Here is a 26,782-nt window from a genome sequence, read left to right as displayed (position 1 = left end):
TGGCACCGACAGTTGCTCACTCCTTGGGACCACCAGGGTCATCTAATCCAGTGGTTCCCAAAGTGGGCAGTACCACCGCCTGGGGGGGATTACCTAGGGGGGCACTAAGAGGCAGGGGGCGCTAGAGGTGGGCCCCTTCAACTGTGGTGTTCTCTAATTTACAATTGATCAAGCTATGGCACCATGCTGGCAAATTTGGTGGAAACTATCAGAATTCCCCCCCCAGACTTTGAAGAGCTGGGACCATTGGGTCAAGCTCATCAGTTTTGTTGAATAAATTTCAACTAAAAAGTTTTAATTTGATTTTGAATAGATGTACAATTGTTACTGTTGTGAAATTTTATTGTTTATCTTCTTTAGTGCATCATGCAAACCCGTTTGGAATAATGCTTTTTATAGGATAGGGTAGGAGGCGCTGGGGTTGAGTTTGTGGAACCAAGGGGGCAGTGGCCCGAAAGGTTTGGGAACCACTGATCTAGTCCAACCCCCTGCACAAGGCAAGAAATTCACAACTACCTCCCCCCCACAAACACCCAGTGACCCCTTCTCCTTGCCCAGAAGATGGCCAAGGTGCCTTGATGGGCTGGCCTATATACAGTAAGAGTGGATGAGAAAGGATGTGGCTTGGTGCAAGAAGCTCAACATGGACACCCATTGTCAATCTTCTGAGGCCTGGGTTGACCTCGAAATCCTGATCTTGATGCATTATCTAAGGGGTGGTTCTGATTGGCCTTCCCACTTGGTCTCAGCCAATGACCCTACTCACCACAGCTCTGATCTCAATCCCCAGCACAGCCTTTGCAGTGGTCATGTGGGGCTGGCCCTTTAGCCTTCATCCAGCAGCCGATAAGCTAGTCTGACCCATCTCAATATTAGCAATTAGAAAATAACATACGATTCATTTGTAGAAAGCATGAGATTTGAAAGGAAGTCGGGGGCCTTGGTCCCTTAACAGATTTTTTTGCAATTCATATAATCTGAACTATTTGAGGAATTAATGGCGTCAACTAAAGGCCATGGGTAGGTCTAATGGAAAAGTTCTCATGACCTGGGTGTGTCTGTCAGTTCCACATAGGGTTGTTCAGTCCCTCTTAGCCACTGGCATGAGGTTTTGAGGGCGAAGCCTGAGGAGGGTGGGGTTTGGGGAGGGGAGGGACTTCAATGCCATAGAGAAATTCGCCAAAGCGGCCATTTTCTCCAGGTGAACTGATCTCTGTGTTCAAATTAGTGAGGTTGTATTTCATTCAGTACAGGGCCGCATCCAGTACTGAAGATTTTCCGTCAAAGTTGTATGCAGGCTTAATGCTAACAGTGAGGTGGAAACCTGTTTTAATATTAAGCAAACACCTTGACACTCTAAACCAAGGGTGTCAAACATAAGGCCTGAGGGCCAGATCTGGCCCCTTGAGAGCTCTTATACAGCCCATGAGCCAGCCGTAGCAGTCACCCCCACTCAAACCTCTCGATCTGGGCTGGGGGAGGCAGGGCCCAGCCCACCAAGTGGCATTTATGTCATATCTGGCCCTCATAACAATTGAGTTTGACACCCTTGCTCTAAACTGAATCACACTTCACATATACCCCTTCCCCAAATTGGTAGTGCAAGGAAAAGAAGCAGCTTTCCCTCTTGCACCAGGGAGGATTCTTGGGGTGTAGGAGCGTCACCCCCCCCCCAAAGTCCTGTCTTGGCCAAAAGACAATTGTCTTCAGACAGGCGACTGAGACACGCTGCCTTCAGACTAGCCGAGGTGCCCTCAGTTTGGAAAGTGAAAGACTGTCCAGAAGGCTTGACTATCATTGTAAGTTTTAGAAACAGAGGCTGACTCTCCTTGGCTAATATTTTACTATGTGCAGGCCCCTCCCTGTCCATTCCCTGGCCTGAGATGAGGTGGGGAGAAACTTTTCTTGGCCAAACACTGGGGAAAGAGGTGATGACACGGCCCAGGAAAAAGCTCCAAGCTCATCTCTGTCTACTGGAAAGCTGACAGAAGAAACAGAAATGCAGTTTCAAATATTTAGTACATGAAAAACTAAGTAAAAGCTACATCTATAGATGAGAACAAGAGGGGTTAGATTGAAATATTTATTATCACAGGAAGTTAAAAAACATTTCACCCACAATTCTGCTTCATCACAGTGCAGAAGGCCCCTACCATTTTCAATATTTGCATTTTTTTTACATATAAAGAAGCATTTATTCACAATCTGTATACATTCTGAGACTTAAGCATCTTTTGACCTAATCCCTTTGCACCAAAAAACGGACCATGTTTCGCCAAGAGGTCCACAGTGATTTAGATTCATTAGCACACCATGCGCATGTTAATGCACCAATACTTTTCAAATAAGTATCCAGTGGGCCACCAGAATGTGACTTATTTTGCACTATTTGTGGCGTAAGACCGACACATTCATGTCTGTGGTGGGAGGCAGAAAACCAGCACCGGAACTGAAGATGATGGCTATTTCACTCCATGGAAGGTTTTCAGTTCTGCTGGCAGAGTCCCCATAAACAGTACTAAAGAAAATGAGTAGCAGAAACTTTTTGGGATACCGCATGACAGCAATTCGACCGCTTGAGAAACATCTTTATAACCTGTTCTCTCTACCTGAGCGCTCCATCTGTGGAATAATCTCTCTGGTCTGTCTCAGAAGCACTGCTGCTTGAGCCTGCCTGTTCTTTTTTTACTGCTAGCAGGCAATTCTGGCCTAACCCGAGTATGTTAGACCACGGAGGAATGAATTTGCAATGCCCATATCCTAACTCCATTATACTTGTTTCCCGTGAAGGCTCAGTATAGGACTAAGGACACAATCCCTAAGAAGGGCAGGGAAGGGAAGGGATCAATCAGTCCAGCAAGTCAGATGCAGCTACAGTGGCAAAACCAGAAAAGTAACTGATGCGAGGGGGTGTGCTAATTGTAAACAGTTCTCTGTGTGTGTTTGTGTGCCTTCAAGTCACAGCTGACTTATGGCGACCCTACAGGGTCTAGACAAAACTGGCAGCATATAACATAAGCAGTGCAAAAATCTATTCAATAAACGTTCTACAAGCATCACTGTAATATAACCATAAAGGTACATATACACATATATTCACACTAACATACACAAGACATGCTATTACAACGTTTCTAAACTAATTATAACTCCTTCGTTTTTCCAGTGAAGTGAAAAATAGGTTTGCAGCGATTCATTCGTAAGGTTCGTTTGGGAGCCCCTTTAACCTTTATGGTTACATTACAGTGATATTTGTAGTACGTTTATTGAATAGATTTTTGCACTGTTTATTTTATATGTTGCCAGTTTTGTCTAGACCCTGTAGGGTTCTCAAGGCAAGAGACGGACAGAGGTGGTTTGCCATTGCCTGCCTCCAGGTGGGCTGGGAGAGTTCGGAGAGAACTGTGACCGACCCAAGGTCACCCAGCAGGCTTCATGCGGATGAGCGGGGAATCGAACCCAGTTCTCCAGATTCGTGTCCGCTGCTCTCAACCACTACACCTTGCTGGCTCTCAAACAGCTGTATGAACACCTGAACCTGAAAACCTGTAGAGGTTGCGCTGTTGTCACAAACAGCAGAAACTAATGCCTCGGGATATAGTGGAAGCTGCCGCTGGCAATATGATGACCACCGTGAGGATTCCTAACCCATCAAAAATGGAGAGAGGTGATGCTGAAGGGCGTCTCAGTGATACCCTTTATAGGAGGGGGAAATCAAACCAGCCGCACAGAAAAGGTCAGTTCCATGGCGAACACCTCTGGAAGGGAACTGCGGAACAACACAGCTTCCAATCCTCTATAGTAGTGGTTCCCAAAGTGGGCAGTACCACTCCCTGGGGGGCGGTGGGATTACCTAGGGGGGCACTAAGAGGCAAGGGGGCAGCAGGGAGCGCTGGAGGTGGGCAACTGTGTTGTTGGATAGGGTAGGGGGCGCTGGGGTTGAGTTTGTGGAACTAAGGGGCGGTGGCCTGAAAAGTTTGGGAAACACTGCTCTATAGGGCTTCTGCATAAAACTGCTGACAAATTTGTGCGCCTCCGAGACTAGCCCATCGGGCATCCTGAATGTTTGTCTGCTGTTTGGATTTAAGAAGCGCTGCTTACAATAAAGGGAGGTGCAAAAAAGTTCCTTTTTAAGTGATATATTGCACATAAAATCTAAAAATTTGTTGCAAAGATACAATATTCTCCAGAGAGTTAAAATACTTCTACATGTACAGTTAAATATTAATATCTTTAAAAAATTCCCAAAATTACCCAAAATTGATGCACATTAATACTGACAAAAAGTTTTAAAACTGGATAATCTACATATAAATTACATTTGTAAATGCGTACAGTTAAATACCATCCAAATTTCTCCAGCCGAGTTGCTGTCAACAATTCCTTGCCTTTTCTAGCCCTGCGTCTCAAGTGCCCAGCCAAGGGGTGAGAAAAAAGATCTGAAGTGTTAAGACGAAGCGCCGGAAAGAGTTAAAGCATTTTCAGCTTAAGAGAGGTAGTGCCACCCACATCCAATCAGAAATATTCGTCATCTCCAAACTATGACGGGTCTACGTAGTAAAATGTAAAAAGGCTAAAAAATTTACAAAAATAAATAGTTTTGTACGCTTTACAAATTTGCAAGGTATTTTCCTGCCCAAGCATCTTGTGGCTCCTTCAACAAAAGGGGAAAGAGAATAATTTTTTTTTTGCTTTTAATTTTTTTTTAAATATATCTCTGTTTACTGAGGTTGCAAACTTCAAGGGTACAACTCCAGTGAAAGCCAACACAGCATGTAGCCAGATATTTAAAAATAGAATCTTTATACTTCAGAAGATATTTTTTTCTCCAAAATGCACGTATTCAAATTCTTCAGACAGATTAAAAATTGCACATTAAAAAGTTAGTTCTGCTGGAATAAGGGTAGAAGGGGGGGATGTGCAAGAGAGACATTCTTTGCATATACCCCAGAAGGAAAAAAAAAAGATTGCACAATTAGTTTAATAAATATACCATTTTACACAAAAGCCAGCCACATTTTTTTGGTTTACATACGAGTCTCGGAGAGGTTTTAAGGACCACTCAAAGATAATGCCTCCGGTTGCCACTCTGACACACCACTTTTGCGGTTTCCTCACTGTGGTTTTAATTCAAATGTGGCTGTAGAAGAAAGTATCTTTGGATGACTGTTTTTAAAGGGGCGGGAGAGCGTCAGGACCCGACGAGAATCTCCATGATGTGATCCAAGTCACTCAAATCGCTTCTACACATTGGGATGTTGCTTGCTGAGGAAGAATTGCAAGACGGGAAGGTTTTCAAGATCTCTTCCGCAGGTGCCACAGGGGACGGTCTCGGAAGCGTCAGTGAGGGGCAGTCAAAGTCCGAATCGTACATCGAAGTATCAATATCTTCAAAGATGTCGTCTATAGCCAAGTCTTTCAAGTAGCTAGTTGAGTTTAAAATTTCAAAGGAGCCAAACACACATTCCACTCCCTTCAAATCCTGCCTGTCATCTTCTGACCGAAGGCCGAGGGTCTCAGGACCCGTGACCTGATCTTCTCCAGGGGCAGGCAGACAGGTGGGCGGGCTCACGTCCTCCATAAAATCCAAGTCTTTCAGAATGGAGGAAATGGCAGATGACATGTCATTATCAGAAACCATCAAGAGGCTGTTTTCAAGGGGGCCTTCGGCCGGCCGTGGCTCGCAACCATTTGACTCCTGCTGGTTCTCGCAAGGGAAAAGATGCGAAGGCGCGAGGGGGGAATCCATGCTCAGGCAAGCAGGAGGGCCGGTGCTGAGGCTGCAGCACATACTGAGGAGCTGCTGGCTGGTTTCTTGCCTCATCTCCTCCTGGATTTGCCTGACCGTGTTGGCTATAAGGACGGAGCGGTGCAAGTTTGGCTCCACCAGCATCTTGTATGTCTGCAGCTTGGCGAGGCACACGTTGAGCACCAGCTGCCTCTTGAGCGGGTAGGGCAGGCTTCGACTGGAATCGAAGGCACTTGAGAGGCCGGCCATGTTTTCTTCATAATCACTCAACTTGCGCTTCAGGCCCCTTCCCAACATGAACCTGGAAGAAAGAAAACCAGCATTAGATTACTTGGTTTTCTATCACATGAGCCGCTGCGCAAATCAAACTGTGCTCCAAAGTTTCAACTGATCAGGAAGGAGCTGGCCAGAGAACCTGGAGCATAGGGGGAAGAGGAGTACCATATTCCAAAGCCAAGGTGTGTGCCAGTTTTTCAGGATCGCAGAAAGCTACAAAATTCAGCTTGCCACCCAACCTGGCTTTCATAGAATCATAGAATCACAGAGTTGGAAGGTACCACCAGGGTCATCTAGTCCAACCCCCTGCACAATGAAGGAAATTCCAAACTACCTCCCCCCACCCCCAGTGACCCCCTACTCCATGCCTAGAAGATGGCCATGGTGCCCTCCCTCTCAGGAACAAGAGTTTTCCAGCCCTTCAGGCTGTCCAGATGAGCTTGGAAGTGTGTAAGCAACACAACGGGAAATCTCAGAAGCTGAAGTTACAGAATGAGATTTCCTTTGGCCAGAGGGTGGAGCTTCAGCATCCCAGACAGTTTGTTGCTCTTTCCAGTGATTAGCAGCAGAGTAAAAACTGCTGGATAAATTACGCAAAAATCAAAGAAACCACGTATAAATGTCTGATTTGCGAAACTTTGACTGGGTTTTTTAAATGTGGCGTACACAGAGGTTGGCTATAGTTAATGACACTTGGAAACATTTATTCTGCGCACACCTTGGTATACCATGGTTTCTACAGGGAACACGACTGTCTCCACTGAGATATGGAGGATTGATGGTCCAACCTCCTATCTAGAATTGTATTAACTAGAACACTGAATTTGGTCACACTTTAAAATGGTGTGCTCAACTTTTTGAGTTTAATGCCAACTTTCTTACTCCCCCCCCCCCCAGGTATACTGTTCAGACAGAAGTTTCAAAATCTGCTCCTTTAAGGTTTGATCTAAAAGCTAGTTTGATGGCAAAATAATTCTTTTGATGCTGACCACGCTCCCTCCCCTCCTCTCGCTACACAACTTGGAAGGTGGACTTTGAATCTTGGCACACACAGGAAGTTGCTTTTACGAGAAGCTGTTAAAACTTACTATGCTCTTGCAGCAAACTCTGTTCCAAATACAGCTGCTTTCCCATCAATAGCAGCAGCATAAAATGAATAAACAACAACAACTACTCAGCGGTAGCAAAGTCATCTTTGCTTGAAACTCCGGCCGCAAAATACTTGGGCGAAAGGTTTCAGCACAACTCCTTTGCATATGAATAAAACCTAAGCCCTCTCGGTGATAAGGCCAAACAGAAAGGAAAGATTCTCAAGCAGAAAAGGGAACTATGGGTCAAAGTCCACCATCCAGAGGGTGTGTGTGCAGCACCTACCCCTACAGTTACATTCCTTAAGAGTTTTCCCTTGAACAGAAACTCCCCCAAAGAACCTCCACACTGTTGAGTTTCTGAATAAATTTTTGGGATCTGGCGCAAGAGCTTTAGAAAAAGAAAAGTGTGTGTTGGGGGAAACAGAATATGCACACGTTTCTCTTTAGATAGTTCTCATGCCAAAACTCCAAACCCCTCTTTAAACTATTGAGCGAATGTGGGGTTGGGGGTGGGCGGCCGTTAAAGGAAAAGCTAGAACAATTCAGGCATCTACCAAGTTAACAGAATGTGGCGAAAACGAATTGTCTGGAATGCTGCAGCCCTTCCTGTCCCAAACCTCACTGTACCTCAGTACCTCACTGAAACCCCAGAAACGGGTTGAAATTAGATCAAAAGAATTTCCGTCTAAACATTAGGAAGAACAGTGGAACAGGCTTTCTTGGGAGGCGGTAAGCTCTCCTTCCTTGAAGGTTTTTAAGCAGAGGCTAGATGGCCATCTGTCAGCAATGCTGACTCTATGACCTTAGGCAGATCATGAGAGGGAGGGCACCTTGGCCATCTTCTGGGCATGGAGTAGGAGTCACTGGGTGTGTGTGGGGGGGAGATAGTTTGGAATTTCCTGCATTGTGCAGGGGGTTGGACTAGATGACCCTAGTGGTCCCTTCACTCTATGATTCTACAGTTCTATGAGAATGAGACCCCCAAGTCAGGTTAATCAACCTTGACTGAAAAGAGAGTTGAGCTTCAGCTTCATCGGAACGATCTCAGTTGACGTGCCATTTTGAAAGAGCAAAAAAACCTGTAGCAGCAGCAGCAGCAAAACCCTTGCAGTTCACATGGAAAGCACTTACTTCTGGTGCAGCAAATGTACATGCAGATTGCTGTTACGTCACAAGCACATGTGCATATTTGGCTATGGATTTTCCGTACACACAGAGCCAACGGCTGTGTGGGTACACAAACAGGAGAAACACACTCCTGCGGCATCACACATGGTCTACCTGTAGGCTGCATGTTATTTCTTCCAGGGAAGTGCGTTCCAGGGAGAAAGCCTGAAGTTGCTCACTGTGGCATGATGCTTCAGCCTATGCAGTTTGTGGAATTCACCATTCCCTACGAGGGCTCACTCCACGGTATAAACAAACAAGGCGCCTCGGCATTTGTGTTTTATTTTGCTACAACAGACTGACTCAGCTACCCTTTTGCATTCCATGGCAAGCCCAGTGGAAAGCCTCTCTGTCCAGATAACCACGACTCTTCCACCAAGATGTTGACAGATGTTGACATCATTCTCACGCCTAATGAGGTCCGTTTTTCATGGAATTTCTCCTCAAGCTTCCACTCAAATACCAAAGTTGGAGCGCTAGAAGTTTCCATACAAATGTGCTGTCAGCATCAAGGCAACACGGCATGCTGAGCCCACTTAAACACCAGGGTTCAAAACTTTTTTTTTAAATTACCTTAAGTCTTCCAGCTGGTTTTTACTGAGACGAGGGTATAAAGCCACAGTACTCTCAGGTGTTACAAAATTCTTCAAAGAGAAACTCTTCAAAGAGCACATATTCATGAAGGACCCCCCCCCCAATTTTCTTTTTTTGGCTGTCAAGTCACAGCTGACTTGTGGTGATCCCTCATGGGGTTTTCAAGGCAAGAGATGTCATGTGACCCTTCAGTTTGGTCAGGGACATTAGAGAAGGCGACCGGGAATTAATCGCTTTCTTTGCTAGAGATGAAATGTTGTGGATTTTTGTCCACTGGAAGGTATAAGGAGTTTGTCAGTGTGTCTATGTCCATCCCCCATCTCTCTCAATCGTTGGGATGGAACTAAGTGGGTCTTTCTGAAGTTGATTATGAGTCCTCTGAGAGATCAAGAGTAGCTAGGTTTGTATGCCAATGCAGAAGGAAATCTTCTGCGTTAAATACTATAGACAGTCTGGGTACCAATTGGCAATTTTGTGACTGTGAATTAGCTTTCAGCGCTGCTTAGGCTGGCCAGCACGTACTCTCTTGGTACTACTAGGACTGGTGATCGGCTCACCAGGATCTCAGGCAGAGGTCTTCCACATCACCTACTACCAGAATTGGCCCTCTGCATGCCAATCCGACGCTCTGCCACTGAGCCACAGCCGTTCCCCTGCTTTGGCTGATATTCTGCCCTTTTAGCAATCAGATTACTGTTTGTGGTGCTGGAGGGTGTGATCCCTACGATCCCTGTATGGATGGGGCAGGATAAGGAGGTTGTACTGCCCTTAAGCCATCTGAGAAGGCGTTTTTAATCAGGGCGGAGAGCATCGAAGTCAGTATTGTCTACTCAGGCCGGCAGCGGCTCGCCAGGGTCGCAGGCAGAGGTCTTTCACATCACCTACTTGCCTAGTCCCTTCAACTGGACATGCTGGGGTTTGAACCGGGGACCTCCAGCATGCCAAGCAGAGGCTCTACCATTGAGCCACAGCCCCTCCCCAAAATCATGAAGCTGCCTTATACTGAATCAGACCCTTGGTCCATCAAAGTCAGTATTGTCTACTCAGACCAGCAGCGGCTCTCCAAGTCTCAGGGTGGGGTCCTTTCCCATCACCTACTTGCCTGGTTCCTTTAACTGGAGATGCTGGAGATTGAACCTGGGGCCTTCTGTATATCAAGCAGATGCTCTACCACTGAGCCACAGCCCCTCCCCTATCCAGGTCAGGGCCCCAAATTTTATGCAACATGTTTTATGTTCTCTTGTAACTGTGGCGGAGGAGGAAAGTGCTGCCAAATTGCAGCTGATTTATGGTACCCCTGTAGGGTTTTCAAGGCAAGAGACAAACAGAGGTGGTTTGCCATTGCCTGCCTCTGTGCAGCAACCCTGGACTCCCTTGGTGGTCTTCCCATCCAAGTACGTAGCTTCTGATATCTGACAAGACTGGGCTAGCCGGGCCCATCCAGGCCAGGGCCCTTTAACTGCAAAATGTTTGATTATTAAGATCTGCTACTGCCTCTTAACTACAGGTCATGATTTACTACCTGGACTGCTTCTCTCATTAGCTCAGATCCCACAAGAGCCAACCATTTATAATCTGCAAATGCTAGGGTATACGTAAACAAGCAACTGCCATTCTCATCTGGGTAAGTGGTCACCCTATCCTGTACACACCCACCCACACACACACACCCAAGTGACCAAACACAAGCAGTTAAGAGTTAATTGTGAGAAAGTGGGGTTAGAATCACAGAATCAGAGTTGGAAGGGACCACCAGGGCCATCTAGTCCAACCCCCTGCACAATGCAGGAAATTCACAACGACCTCTCCCCCACACCCCCAGTGACCCCTATTCCATGCCCAGAAGATGGCCAAGATGCCCTCCCTCTCATCATCTGCTTAAGGTCATAGAATCAGCATTGCTGACAGATGGCCATCTAACCTCTTCTTAAAAACCTCCAGGGAAGGAGAGATCAGCACCTCCCGAGGAAGCCTGTTTCACTGAGGAACTGCTCTGTTAGAAAATTCTTCCTAATGGTATTCCTACTAACTCTTCCTAATGGTTGAAAAGACCAGTGAAATACAGGCTGGGCAGATTTGGGAGTTCCCTTCGACAGCTTTAGCACAACGGAGAGCAGGTTTCAGGAACGCACGAATTTGAGACCAGGAGTCAGATTAAGGGTGGATCTTGAGTACGCAGGCCCTGCCCACTGCAGAGGGCCTCCCGACTTCCCTTTTGTCTTGCACAGGGCAGCCAAAGCTTCTAAAGCAAAAGAGGAATGAATCTTTCTCTGTGGGCGAGCGGCACAAAAGCTACTGCTTCCCTCTCCCCCGAACACCGGCACGGCTGCTCTGCTGCTTAATTCACTGCCTCGCCGCGGCTTAGCATCGCCGTGCAACGATAAACAGCCATGGGGAAACCTGCATAACACACAATCACAGAACTCTAGTGCTTCTAAGAGCCGGATTCAGATTGCCTTGGAGCCAAATGTGGATTATGTTCAGCAGAGAACACACCCTGACCTGGATGGCCCAGGCAGCCTGATCTCATCAGATCTCAGATGCTAAGCAGGGTCAGCCCTGGTTAGTATCTGGATGGGAGACCACCAAGGAATCATAGAATCATAGATTTGGAAGGGACCACTAGGGTCATCTAGTCCAACCCCCTGCACAATGGAGGAGATTCACAACCACCTCCCCCCCACTCCCCCAGTGACTCCTACTCCATGCCCAGAAGATGGCCAAGATGCCCTCCCAACTGCCGAAGGACATAGAATCAGCATTGCTGACAAATGGCCATCTAGCCTCTGCTTAAAACCCTCCAGGGAAGGAGAGCTTACCACCTCCCGAGGAAGCCTGTTCTACTGAGGAACCGCTCGAACTGTTAGAAAATTCTTCCTAATATCTAGACGGAAGCTCTTTTGATTTAATTGCAACCCGTTGGTTCTGGTCCGACCTTGGGCAACAGAAAACAACTCGGCAACCTCCTCTATATGACAGCCATTCACGTACTTGAAGATGGTTATCATATCCCCTTCTCAGTCTTCTCCTCTTCAGGCTAAACATACCCAGCTCCTTCATCTTTTCCTCATAGGACTTGGTCTCCAGGCCCCTCACCATCTTTGTTGCCCTCCTCTGGACACGTTCCAGCTTGTCTACATCTTTCTTAAATTCAGGGTAGCTACACAGAGGCAGGCAATGGCAAACCATGGCTGTTTTTCTCTTGCCCATGGGGGTCGCCATAGGTCGACTGCGACATGATGGAACTTTCCACCATCAGAACACACCCTACCCCCAAGCCGTCTTGCTCTAAGAAGGAACAAGGGTACAACTGCGGCATTTATGTATTCAGTTTTTAATTTGACATTTCCCAAAAGGGGACTTCCAAACGTCATATAAAGTGCATGAACACTGTGAATCCTGACCATGATGGTCAGAGTGGACCTGACTTGTGTTGGGAATAAGGGAACAAGCAGGACATGTGCAGTGCACACCACCATCATAAAAAAGAATTGGCAGACACACGCCAAAAGCAGGCTCATGGATCCACTACTGATTTTTTTTGTGGGTTAAGTGCCATCAAGTCGCTTCCGACTCATGGCGACCCTATGAATCAATGTCCTCCAAAATGTCCTATCCTTGACAGCCTTGCTCAGGTCTCGCAAATTGAGGGCTGTGGCTTCCTTTATTGAGTCAATCCATCTCTTGTTGGGTCTTCCTCTTTTCCTGCTGCCCTTAACTTTTCCTAGCATGACTGTCTTTTCTAGTAACTCTTGCCTTCTCATAATGTGACCAAAATAAGATACTGTTTAAAGAAGATAAAAATACCTACGCTGGAACAAACATCTAGTTCACATTCCTATTTCCAACAGTGGCCAACAGCTTCCCTTGTTGGTTTTCTGCTTCTGATATATATTTAAAGAAAAACCTGCTGTTTGTCCTAATACTTCTAGCAAAGCACTCCTCAAATTCCTTTTTTACTTGCCTTACCACTTTCTTGTTTCATTGGCCAGAATTTGCTATTCCCCGAATTTCTCCCCAATTGGGCTAGACTTCCCCTCTCTAAAGAAGACCTTCTCGTCTGTGGTAGTTTCACTGGCGCTATAATGGTCTCTTCCAGGCCCTGCTCAATGGCACACATTCTAGCTGCTTTCCATTTTTCTTTTACTGTATCCCCTCATCTTTGAGAAATCCCCTCTTCTGAAATTAAACATGATTGTGCTCAGCCATTCTGGGCAATTTACTGCCTATTTTCCCCAGTGATTTGACCACTCCTCCCATTTGCGCCAGATCCTAGGTACCCCTCAGAATTAAACGTAGGGACCCTTCCCCTCAAGTTGACTAATTGTTCTAGGACACAGTCATCTATCATATCTAGAAACCGCCTCTCTGTGTCACCATTTGAACAGCCATTTGTCTGATCAATGTAAAGGTTAACTGAACACTGTCTCCTTTAGCAGTCTCTGATTTCTTCATCCATCTTTAAAGAATTTTGACCAGGTGGGGACAATGCGATCCAATTGCTAAGATATTCGTATTTTCATCCACACTGATTCCTTTATCTCCTCTACCAAGTAGTCAGCAATACCCTCCCTCCCCCCATAACACAGCCTTCCCTATCTCTTCTGTAGTTTATATCCAGGAATGAACATACCCCACTGGTTCACCAAATTCTATCAGGTTGCTGATACGGCTTCTATACGTATGTCTTTTTTTGTCTTTGTCTCTTTTTTTTGGTACTAAGCACTCTAGTTCTCCCCATTTTGGCTTGGAGGCACTGGCAGATCAACACCCAGAGACACCCTCTCACTGTGTACAGTTTCCCTCCCCACTTTCTCATGTGTGTTGTGTTCTTATCCGCAGAGGCTTATGGGACACTTTAGCCATGTAGAATGGTGATTCTTTTGCCCACTTATAACTTATTATTTGACAACTCGTCTCTACAGGGCCTTCTGTTTAGCTAGACTGAATGCTAACCCTTCTATGGTTATGCAGGGCAGAATTTTGAATATACCATACCTGGACAAGACCTGTCCTTGCTCTTCTGGCTTTATTGATTCATTAGCTCATGCCCTCTTGGAATGCCGCTTTTATGAGGAACTTCAATCACGTTATATCTCTCCCCTCTTAACAATTCTAATGCCTGTGTCTGACATAATGCCTTTTTATTAAGTGACAGGGACCTCAAGACTACATTGTCAGTGGCAAGATCTATTTCAGTCCTTATATCCCTCAAACATTAGATGTACGCTGCTCAAGATCAATGGATGAAGGGGCTTCTAAGGGATAAAGGAAAGGAATGGTGGTTCTAGATCAGCTCACACCATCACAATGCATATAAATGGATGGAAAGTTCACCAAGCAACAGGCTTTCTTGCCGTGACCTCAGCTATGTAGTAACTGAGCCCTGTGTGCAGCTGTCAGCCGAGAGCGGTTGCTCCGAGGCACCCGAAGGGTTAACCCGAATTTCTCCCTCCCCACCAGCCAAAGAGGCAGTAACGCAATTCCTGAACCATCCTCCTGGAAGGAGTCACCTGTTCCATCTGTCACAGCAACTGATGGTGCAGAGAAGCAGCTGCCTGTGCAACGGCACACGCCCAGTGAGGAGTGAGAAAAGTATTAGTGCAGAAGAAAGCAGTTGAGCCAAAGCCTCCCATCCCTATTTTTCCAGGCCACATTTCCTCTTGTTTTCAGAAAGCCCATTGTGAAGAACCAATGCTGATCAGCTCGCCACTGCTTCATCGCTCTCTTTCTTTGAAAAAACGAGGGCTGCTACCTAGTGGGTTTTTTTCTGCTAGTGTTTTTCTTCTTCTAAAAATTAGTCATCCACCTGACAACTGATCAGTTAGCTTAATTAAGTGATTTAATTAAAAATCTTGCCAAGGCTCCAACCAAGGTGGTATTGAGGGACCTAAGGAATGAGGGGAAGAGCCCTGTCCTGCGACTCTGGTGGTTAGAAGCCATCGTTTCGGCCTGGGGGGAAAACTGCCGCGTTTGAACTTTACATACTAATTTCAGCATGCCTGGGAAGCGTGAGGACTTAGGGCCAAACTAACCGTGATGACTTCCTCGTGGCTGCCCCAAGGATGCTGCCATTTTAGAGTCATTTAAAAATGCCACGAGGGCTCAGTCCTGATCAGGCCTGCAGAATGGTGCTCAGGGAGGGGCTGTGGCTCAGTGGTAGAGCCTCTGCTAGGCATGCAGAAGGTCCCAGGTTTAATCCCCAGCGTCTCCAGTTGAAGGGACTAGGCAAGTAGGAGATGTAAATAGACCTCTACCTGAGTCCCTGGAGAGCCGCTGCCGGTCTGAGTAGACAATACTGACTTCGACGGACCTTGATGGTCTGATTCTGTATAAGGCAGCTTCATGTGTTCAATAGAGGAATTGTCTTGCCCCCCTGGCCAAATCTTTTCAAAAAAGAGGGTGGTGCAGTCATCTGGGCACTTGAAAAGGCATTGGGGGGGGGGGAGAGAAAGCATCTCAGCCTGCCACGCTGCAGTTCTGACCAGTGTCAAGTTTTAAATGACTTTTAAATGATGGCAGCGTCCTTGCAGTGGACACTGGGAACCAGTCGACTCCAGTTTGGCCCTGAACCTCTTGTCATTCACCAATAAGATGCAACAAACTTCTACAACCCTCAGTGAATCTTTGAATTCACCCAAAAGAACATCCAGTACTAGTGGATCAGTAACGTGCACAAGTGAATAATGTGTACATGTTTTACTGGCTGACAGGCATTAAACTGCACTACTTTTGTGTATCAGGCAGTCAGCTCTAGTAGCCACCATATTAGGCCAAGGTTTTGACAAGTACTCCTTGTAAGTATGAATAGCCATTTCAGGTTATTTTCAAGCCTTAGTGTTCTAAAGCATTTATAAATAAGCGTTTGTAATCATAGCCAGGGATACATGATGCCTTATTCCAGATTCTGGAGTGCTCATTGCTTATATTTGACATTTAAGAGAGTGAGCACCATTTCCCCCCATATTTTAAGCCTAAATTTGACAGCACCACAGTGATGACGCGTGAGCATGGTTTGGGGAATGTTTTGGTGGCTATTCAACTGAGAGATTGTCTTGCCTTCACCTCCACAGATTTTGAATTGGAAAAAGATGACTGAGTGATCAAGGTTTATAAAATAACGCACTGGGTGTGGAAAGCAGACAGACCTTTTTCCTCTCTCTGCCATAACAACACAGGTACAGGCTCACAAATACCCAGTGAATTTAATCAGAAACAGGTTCAGGACAGGCAGAAGGAAGCACTTCTTCGCTCAAAGAGTAATTAACTAGTGGCATTCACTGCCACAGGATGTAGCGATGGCCAGTGGTTTAGCTGGCATGGGGACCAGACAAATTAATGGAGGATAGGCTGATTAATAGTTATGAGCCATAACGAAATGAAACCACCATGTTCAGAAGCAATAACCTTTTGAATAACTGTTCTGGGGTGGTGGTGGTGGAGAACAACAGAGGGGAGGTTTTGGCCAGAGGCTTCAGGTTGGCCACTGTGTGAAACAGGAGATTGGCCTAAATGGACCACTGCCCTGACCCAGCACAGCTGTTCTCAAAGTAACGCAATTTTCAGAACAATTGCAATTAACACAATTCTCTTAGCTGTGCTTCCGCCTGTGGCAAAGGAGATGGTTTGGCTACCAAGAGCCCAAGACGGAGGGTAAACTGCTGAAGCCAAATAAGCTGCTCCTCTTCAGCGTGAGAGGACACCTTGGAGCTATAGGTGAGCTTTTTGGGACTCCTTGCCAGAAAACACAAAATACCGGTAAACGGTCGGATCCTATGCAGACTTACGGCATGCCTCAAGTCCACTGAAATCGATGTGCCTAGGGGGCTCGTGAGACTAGGTTGAAAGAGAATCCGCTGCAGACTCATGCGCCGCTGCGACTGTTGCATTACATCAGCCATAACAATGTGCACACCGGGGTTAAGATTTAAGGAGCAAAATGCTCATACTTTAATTAGGGTCTCTATTGGAATGTTAAGACAGCCTCACAGTTTCATTGTAAAACATAGGATGCCTACTTCACCTGCCTCATTAATGAAGGGGATGTGACATCAAATGTTGTGCTTCAGAGCGTTCTGCGTACTTCGTCTTTGCTGCCCTCACAACAGCTCTTTCAGATAGAGCAGTACTATCCTCATACTGAAAAGAGGAGACTGAAGGAATGAGAACCATCTCTGCCATAAGTGCATTTTGTGGCCTTGGGGAGGCTAAGATTCAAACAAAGCCTCTAGTTTTCACATAACCTTTGCACTTTCTAAAGAGCCACAGGCTCTCAGGACCATTCCTATAGCGTGGAAGTCTTGAATAACCAGTGGATGCTACTGGAAACATTGGCTTTGCAGCTCAGCAGCAATTTTCTTTCTTGTTCCTCCCTTTTTTGAAGAAAACCCTTAGTTATTGGTTTGCCAAATTGTAACCTGGCTCTAAGAGAGCCAGCGTGGTGTAGTGGTTAAGGTGTCCAACTAGTTTCCGGGAAACCCAGGTTCAAATCCCCACTCTTGCCATGGAAACTTGCTAGGTGACCTTGGGCCAGTCAGACACACTCAGCCTCAACCCTGGCAAGTATTTGGACAGGAGACCTCCAAGGACTACCAGAGTCATGACATGGAGGAGAGCAATGGCAAACCACCTCTGAAAGTCTCTTGCCTTGAAAACCCTACGGGGTCACCATAAGTCAGCTGTGACTTGACGGCAAAAAAAACAAACAAAAAAAAAAACCCTGGCTCTATATGTAGTGACAATAGGTTATCCAGCAGCGCTACCGGCTTGTTATCCTGGCTGCAGAAATACTATCCAAACACAGAATACAGTTTCAGTATTTTCTAGCTTTACAGATGCTACACTAGGGTATGCTCAGAAGTTGTTTACCAAACCTAAAACTTCAGCAGGAAATGGCTCTTCTGAATGAGGAGACACGATGTTGAGCAATTTCACAGTAAGACTCAATTCTCATCAGACATGGACAAATTAACACACACCTTATTCACTGGAATGTTTTGCTTGAAGTCTTGGGTGGCTATAAGCTCCAAATGACCAATTCCTCCCTACTTAGAAGACCCTGCACCACTCACCAGCCAGCCTCAGGAACCTCTCAATTACCATGACGTGCTCTACCTTGGTCTGCTCCTGCTGCTTAAACCAGCTGCAAGAGTCCCATTAATAGCAACAGATCAGTGCAGAACACATCATATTTGCACCCCAAGGCCCACAAGGGCTCCAGACAGTCCTTCTAGGTAGAAGTAAGAGCGTTGGCATTGACTTCAGGCTAGAAACAGACAATCCTTTTTCGCAGGTAGCTGAAGGCAGTTTAAAAGGGAAGGACTAGCACTCACGGTGGTGTGTACTTGTAGCCAAGAGTTTTTGCATTGTTTAGTGTTGTTTGACAGGCCTGCCAAACCAGTTTCACCAGAGGACACGGTGCAACAAAACCAGTGTGTCTGCATCAGGACAAGAAAACCTCCTTCAAACCACTGGCCACTCTTTTGGAAACAAGCATCGGTTGCGTCCTACACTACAACTACTCCTTAATCCTTAGTTTCCCAAGTATTCCTTCCATTTCATAGATTTATACTCTGCGTACTTGGCCTAAAAAGACTCCTGCTGAATTGCTACTGAATCGTTTCAGTCTATGGTGGGGACAAGCCCTCAGTGATTAGAATTATCTTGCCACTGGGGATGATTTTGTTATCTGAATCTTGTATTTCTACATTTTCCTACTTGTATTTGATTAAGGTAGCTTTGACTCTCAAAACCGTATACCCTGAAAATATTACTGGTCTCCAAAGTGCTATCAGACTCGAAGGTAGCGCTTCTTCTTTGGACCAATGTGGCTCCCCTCTGCACCTACTTTGATAACGTAGGATAAAAACCCATCTGAGCAGAGGACAAGGTGTTATCAAGACTTTCCCTCAAACAGCAAACAAATCTATCCACTGGTTCTCGTAGGTTATCCGGGCTGTGTAACCGTGGTCTTGGTATTTTCTTTCCTGACGTTTCGCCAGCAGCTGTGGCCGGCATCTTCAGAGGAGTAACACTGAAGGACAGTGTCTCTCAGTGTCAAGTGTGTAGGAAGAGTAATATATAGTCAGAAAGGGGTTGGGTTTGAGCTGAATCATTGTCCTGCAAACGTCAGGAAAGAAAATACCAAGACCACGGTTACACAGCCCGGATAACCTACGAGAACCAATGAACTCTGACCGTGAAAGCCTTCGACAATAGATCTATCCACCTCTGCCATGCAGTCTCTGCAAAATGCATGGGTTGGAAGAGAATCAAGATGCAAAATAAGCTTAGGCGCTAGATAATAAAATATTGTATATATTTCAGTTTCCCTCCAAAGTTTCCAGTCCCGTCCCCAACCCCCGCCCGGGGGAAAAAAACCCACAGGAAAATAACTCCCCCGCCCCAAAACCATTGCTTCAAATTTCAGGAAGTTGTGTATCTCTGTGCTTACCAGTTTGAGCTGGGTATCCGTTTTACCAGCATTTGCTTAAGGCTTAGGATATGTACTCAGAATGTACTCAGAACACACAGAAAATCAAGCTAATTTTCAAACTACTTAATTTAACAAAATGAAGACATACAGGTCCAGAATGTGAGTATCGTGTCTAGGCTTGATACAGCAGTCCTCAGGGTTTCTGCATTTCACGCTTCCCCTAACAGTCCTTTCTTGACACCAGGAAAAACTGATTACTTTATAGAGGTCCTAACAACTCCAAGACCCAACTTTCCTGGGTTCAGAACAAACTGCTGGGTGGAGGGGAAAAGGGCAAAGGTCTGTGAATCTTGTGCAAGCAGAATGCTGGATCCAGCCCTTTGCCTGGGCCCGGGGCCCAGTCCGAAACACCCAATGTAACAAATTTAGCAACATTAAGCAGGTCCAGGCCTAGCTAGTGCTTGCATGGCGGAGCACCTGGGAACCCTTCATACATAGCCTTGGGCTTCCTGGAGAAAAGCTAATAAAGATTCAACAGAAAAGGAATGAAAATCCCATGCAAGCTAAAATATTTCATTGTTGACATGATGACAGAGGTCACAAGAAGACAAGGCAGTTAACAAGACATTCCTTGGTTGGAAAGGGACTGCTTCTGACTAGGGTTGCCAACCTCCAGGTAATAGCAGAAGATCTCCTGCTATTACAACTGATCTCCAGCCGATAGAGATCAGTTCACCTGGAGAAAATGGCCTTTTTGTGAACTGGACTCTGTGGCATTGAAGTCCCGTCCCTCCCCAAACCCTGCCCTCCTCAGGCTCCACCCCAAAAACCTCCCTCCAATGGTGAAGAGGGACTTGGCAACCCTACTTCTGACAGTTGCAACATGGCTGCCAACCAACAAGCCTCTCTCGTGCGCAAAAACTCACCGCAGCTAAGAGCAAGTAAGAGGACAGGAGCTCGGTCCAGGTACTTAGCCGGCATGAGAACCTAGTTGTCACTTCTCACATGCTAAAGTTCCCTGAAGCCAGGATGAGGGTGTGTGTGGTTATAATTTAGCCAGTCCCTGCCCTCTTCTCTTGATGTCCAGAGTAGGGGGGTGGGGGAGATAACAGATTAGATTTTCAGAATGTGAAGGAGCCAGCTGATTTCCCTAATCTCATGCTAAAAATTTATAACCACCACTTGAGGCCTCAGCACAACACTTGGAAAACCATGAACAATTCTTCATGCCCTATGATGTCCAACAGCAGCCACATGAGCCTGCAATCTGAATTGGGGCCACAACGAGGAAAGCGAGAAAACGTCATTCTGCCCCACAAGGATTTGCCAAATGAAAGGAAACAAACATACACACTTAAATCACTATTAATCCCCAGAAGAAGGGGGGGGGGGGAGAAAGGAATTTTTTCCATGTTCTTTTTTCCCCTTTCCAGAGTTAAGAACGGTCCAGGAAATGCATGTGTCAGGTTTCACTGATAAAAGAGTTACACCTAGAAACTTGAAAATCTGGCTGGAAAAGAAAAAATTCAGGGACAGACACACCCACCTCTGGACACCTTTATTCAGTCATAATGAATAGCATGAACATTTTTATGTAAGACAGCCTACAGTATTAGGTGATAATTTCTGTGTCACTGTAGACATATACAACTTATTTTCAATAATATTTTCAAACATAAGAACATTTGGCAACAGTTAATATGCTATAATGCATTTGATGATTATTCATTATTAAAAGTTCAATGTTTTCAAAGTTTTTATGCTTAACTTGATATTTAAATATGCTGGCAGTCCTACTCTCTCAAAATAATACATTTTCTTTTCTTTACAAAAAAATTTGCTTTTAGTTTCAATTCCACCTGAGATGGCAAAAATTAAGACACGTGTACTAAGGCACCATAGCGTGTAGCAGTTTGAAGCTCTCAAGTACTGGGTATATTTGAAGTTTTGCTTGTAGAACACAACGGCGTTGATTCTTTTAGAGTCCCTAAGTAGGCCAAATAGTACAATTTTATATGCTAAGTTATGAATTATGCATTTTATGCCATTAAAGTAAAATATGCTTAGGCTGGATAAGAAAGTATTGCACATATTTCATTTCCCCCCAATATCTGTGTTATTTTTCTGGGGGTGGGAAACAATGGGCAAATTAGTTTCCTCCCCCAAAATGTCCAGGAATTTTATTTATATTTCTGGTTACACCTCTTCTCCTCCCAACGCCACACACGGATTCTAATTGGGCATCTCTAAGCAGTCACTATTTGCCTTTTAGAACCTTGTCACAGCCTTACCAGCTGGTAAGAGCCAGTGTGGTGAAATGGTTAAGAATGGTGGTTTGGAATGGTGGACTGATCTGGAGAACCAGGTTTGATTCCCCACTCCTCCCCAAGAGCAGCGGACACTAATCTGGTGAACTGGATTAGTTTCTCCTCTCCTACACATGAAGCCAGGTGGGTGACCCTGGACTAGTCACAGCTCTCTCAGCCCCACCTACCTGACAGGGTGTCTGTTGTGGGGAGGGGAAGGTGATTGTAAACTGGTTTGATTCTTCCTTAAGTGGTAGAGAAAGTTGACTCCACATGAAATGGAGGACTCTCAGAGAAGTCTGGCTCTGACTTGGGCAGGAAGGCGGTTGGCAGCTGTGCATTCCCCCTGGTCCACCTGGACAGTGGGGCTAGCTCATCTCCACTGCCTCACCCTAAGGTGATTCAATCAGTGCTCTGAGCCGACCATTAATTATCCCATCTGCACCCATCTCAGCTATCAGTCTGTATACAAGATAGCCCAGGCATTCTCTTGGATCCTGATGACTCATCTAGCCTCCCCTGTCTTTGTTTGGACCCCAGTAAAGAACACAAGAAAGGCATCATGGGCCATTTGAAATCTTCCACTGGCCCTAAAATCCAAACAAGCCATATACACCAGGGTAGAAATACTGTTGAAAGGGGGACAGCACTCTGAAGAGGCTTAGAACATAAGAGCCATGCTAGATCAGACCAGTGGTCCATCTCGTCCAGCATCCTGTCTCACACTGTGGCCAACCAGTCCAATCTGGAGATCCAACAACAGGGCATAGAGGCCTTCTAACTGCTTGCTGTGTAAATGTTGTGTAGAGAAGTATTAAGTAAAGATGTCCGACCTAAATTAGCATGCCTGAGATGCCCAGTTCAAGCCCCACAAGGGGCTAGCCGCTAGACAGAAGAAAAAGAAGTTGGTTTTTATATGCCGACTTTCTCTATCACTTAAGGAAGAATCAAACTGGCTTACAATCTCCTTTCCTTCCCCACAACAGACACCCTGTGAGGTAGGTGGGGCTGAGAGAATATGACTAACCCAAGGTCACCCAGATGGCTTCATGTGTAGGAATGGGGAAACAAATCCAGGTCACCAGACTAGCATCCACCGTTCATGTGTAGGAGTGGGGAATCAAACCTGGTTCTCCAGATTAGACTCCACGGCTTCAAACCACCGCTCTTAACCACTACACGGCACTGGTTGTCCTAGGGACAGCCGAGTATTTGCATGGTCAGATCCAGCCGCTGAGAATGGGCCGCTCCGGTTGACTGGCTGCTCCGCACTTGGCAATTCTGTCAAGCACTTTCCCACGCAGCCATCCCTGCGCTGAATTCATGAGGTTAAATATCACTGCCGTTCATCCTGGCAACCCTGGTTTCTCCTATAGAATCATAGAGTTGGAAGGGACCACCAGGGTCATCAAGTCCAACCCCCTGCACAATGCAGGAAATTCACAACTATCTCTCCCCCCCACACCCCTAGTGACCAGAAGATGTCCAAGATGTCCTCCCTCTCATCATCTGCCTAAGATCCCAGAATCAGCATTTGCCTATCTCCCTGCCTGCCTCATACACTGCATATGCCAGCAGTGATCATGGCGATTGTGAACCTGGATGTGCGCAGACACTGCAACACTTAAAACAGCTGAAATTAGTAATGAGCAAGCGGTGGGCGCAGAGCCCATTTACCAAGTCATATTAAAACAGAGACAGCTATGAAGTTAATTCCAAACATCTATTGAACAGCATCAGGAATGGAGTTTTTGAGGAAAGTCAGATGAATGGATTTGCCAACTCTCTCGGTCTAGAAAGACTCCTGAGCCTTCAAAGAATGCACCGACCGACAGCACAAGCACAGATAAGAGTTGTCCCTGTGACTGCATGCCTGAGAAGGAAAACTGTGCTGATCAAACAACTGTCAAGCAGTTTACAATGATGGAGGAGCCAGGTTAGAACAAGAGAGTTGGCAAGTGCACATCACAATTAGAGGCACAGTGGTCCCTGTAGCTGTGTATGGACTCCATCTTGGCCTCTACCCCTGCTGGAGGGCTGTCTGCAAAAAGCCAAGAGGCACAAGGATAGTAAATGAGCACCATTCTGCAATAGCAACAAACAGCATGTGGGCTCAAGCACTCTGCACGTGGTGTGGGCTACGGATCCGAGAAAGCAGCACCATCTAGGTGCTCTTCCAGTTCTTGTAGCTCCCCCACCCTTGGGGATTTCCATTCTTTAGGATTCACCAACTGGGGAACATGATGCAGTCACCGGACTATCTCTTGTAGGGAGCTGCATAGGAACTTTTGTCTGCTGTTTCTGTTTGGTTTGCTCTACGGGGCTCTGATCACACCAGACAAAAAGCGCCATGGAATGCTTGGCAAGAAACAGCAACGGCTGGCGTGGCTGTGCTTCCCGCTTCCCTGCGTGCGAGGGTGCACCCGCATACACTGACATTGTACTGATGTTTTACAAGCATGTATTTGGGGTGGGGGGGAGCTTTTTGCACTATGCATACTTACCTTGTACCACCAATGTGAGACACATTGCTAGCTACTGTTGAGAAAGGAAAGGTTATTGAGCAGATACACAAATATTCAGCAACACAGTGCTATCTGACTTGCACTTCTTAGTTATCAAAACTCTTTACCCCACAGCTATGTCTAAAAAAAGGACTTTTGTATCTTCATTGTGCCACAACACCTGGCATTTTGAACAGTAGGAGTGAAAGATATTCCATCTATTATTCTGCAAGGAACCAAGGGTAACTGGTAGTTATAATCCATCTCAGACCACCAGAGTTTGAGACATCTTTTCCTGATTCACGAAAAGGGGGGAGGATTTTGCTTGGTGATCTGTATCTGGAGAAGATAAATTACTGCTAGGGAAATAACAGCAGGTTAAGTTTCTACTCCCATCTATTGTAGAAACTTAACAGTCGACAGAGGGAAGTTTTGGAAGAAAATGAAACCTTACCCTTAACAATTAAAAGGCCAGAACAGTCCAGATATGGTGTAGAGAGGGTTCATCCAAAATAGTGTTCAAGCACAGCTCTGATAACAGCCACGGTAATCCTTCCAGTCGAGTGATCAAACTTCAGGAAAGAATAAGACAAGTAGTTGGTTACTATAACATTGTTTTATACGGATTATCACTACTTTACAATTGGCTTCAATATTTGGATTGATCTATTGATTTTAAATCTCGCAAATAAATATTTGATGATAGCTGAGCATCATTTTTCACATCTGACCAAAATTGCTGCTTACAGGTGTCAATCCAGACGCCTATGTCTGGGAATTACAGAGCAGAAAGAATTGCATGCAGCTACTACTGTTGCCTATGAGGCCACCCCTATGACCTGGCTGCAAGATGCCTAGAGAAAATACCCAGTTTGATATCAAAACAAGGGCCCCAACTCTCATACAGGAGTGGCTCGATGGCTGGAATGCTCCAAGGAGCACACTGATCAAATCAGGCCTTTAGGCTAAAACCTCCAGATCTAACTTACACCCATGGCCGTGAGCAATTAACTCAAATTTGCCAAACAATTACCTAAGACCCCAGAGCCCTCTTCCCAAGGTAACCTTCCCTGATAATTCATCCACTAGTTCAGAGAAGATCATCAAACTGCTGCTCAGCCTTGGCTGAACCTGCCTGAGCAGGTCGGCCTGCCACTCAGGTAGCTCAATCACCCCTCTATATCTGAAGAAGGGAGATACGGGACTTGAATCTTGCTCTTCTCCTGTAAACCAACACTGCTACCCACCTGAAACTACCCCATCTAAGTTATCGGGCCATGCTCTATCATCCCACCTAGCATGGCCATATATGGATGTCCACATCCTCTGGAGTGTCCATTTGTCTGCAGTCGCCTAAAAGGCAAACACATCAGTAGGAACCAAGATCCTGCACTTACACTCTTGATTGAATCCCAGTGCAGATACTAAACTCTGCACAGAATTGGGCTAACAATGGAATTTTCCCACTGAAGTATAGTCACTTCAAAGCCTATAAAGAGGGCATCTGAAGCCCCTTCCAACTTTGTATTAGGTTCTACCTACCCCAACTTTGTAGTTGGCTTCACCCCTGCTGAAATCACTAGACCCTCTTTTTTGCACCTGGATCACCAGCTGTTGAGCTGGTTTCAGTTTTTCGGACTTTCTTCCAGAGGATTTCCCCCATCCTGGACTAGTTTTTTGCTCTCCTGTCCTAGACCAAACTGAATCTGACAATGTAAGCCTTCCCTTTAGATTCCCCATTTGTACCCTGATTAGGCAACAAACAAGGGTTCTATAACCAAGATTCTATAACCATAATTATGCTGCTGTATTACAATGTTTTTACTTTCCTTGAATTTAATGTTCTAGCTTTGTATCTTAATAGGGGACCAAAGATTTTCTCGTTTGAGTTCTTCTTTCTGTCATGTCTTTGTAAGTGAATCGTGCTACAAATAGATCTGTTTATACAACAACAGACTGAAATTGTCGCACATAATTATCCCAGTACGCATGTATAGTTCTTCTACACATGCGGACACTCTGCAAGTGACAGACCTGGCACGGAAACCAATTTGGGTAACACTAGTTTGTGCTCAGAACAGCACAGAACTATATCACTTGCACAAGATGTTCTATACTTTAAGCATCAGAAGGCTACTAGCAGTGAATGAAGTCTCCTTACTCCTGTACTGTGTTGTGCTATGGGGGCCGCGTGCGCACTTTTATCACTCAGTTATATGCCAGGGGACAACTGGTAGCCACCCCAAGAGAAAGCTGCATCATACATGGCCCCCAGAAGCCCCTTTTCTTCAATGAATGAGAATTTCAAAAGTGCTTTGACAGAACAGGACTACTAAGAGCCCCCTATGAGCAGAGCAGAACAACATATCAATGGTTGTATGCTGTTAACGAGGGAGAACTTTGTTCTATGGAGCATTTCTAAAGATGGCTAGAAAAGCAGGTGCCTTCACATAAGGGCACCACAGAAGATGGAAGGGAAGTCATTTGCTGAAAGACTCACAGCTCATTTTCTGAAAGACCTGACAGCAGATCACTTACACCAACTCATGTCAATTCCTCTACACAAGACCGAAGTACTCATGCAAGCAAATGGTAGCGAACAGCATGACCCCCAACGTTGAGGCACATGCAGCTCACCCAGAAGTAGGGGAGGAGTTGTG

The 26,782-nt window shown here is 45.8% G+C and overlaps 1 protein-coding gene across 1 annotated transcript; it reads right to left on the bottom strand.

The window, feature by feature from the left end:
• Positions 1–5,175: 5,175 nt before the first annotated feature.
• On the bottom strand, positions 5,176–24,671 carry LOC130479370 (SERTA domain-containing protein 2-like). Its single transcript, XM_056851759.1, has 2 exons — positions 24,577–24,671; positions 5,176–6,050 (listed from the first exon to the last, which is right to left on the bottom strand). Exon 2 carries the CDS (start codon positions 6,044–6,046, stop codon positions 5,192–5,194), a length of 855 nt encoding a protein of 284 aa, XP_056707737.1. The 5' UTR covers positions 6,047–6,050; positions 24,577–24,671; the 3' UTR covers positions 5,176–5,191.
• Positions 24,672–26,782: the final 2,111 nt, after the last annotated feature.

Source organism: Euleptes europaea, chromosome 6 (genome assembly GCF_029931775.1).
Source record: "Euleptes europaea isolate rEulEur1 chromosome 6, rEulEur1.hap1, whole genome shotgun sequence".
Lineage (NCBI taxonomy): Eukaryota > Metazoa > Chordata > Lepidosauria > Squamata > Sphaerodactylidae > Euleptes > Euleptes europaea.
The sequence above is the reverse complement of the archived record's forward strand: the minus strand, read 5'-3'. Positions and strand labels throughout refer to the sequence as shown.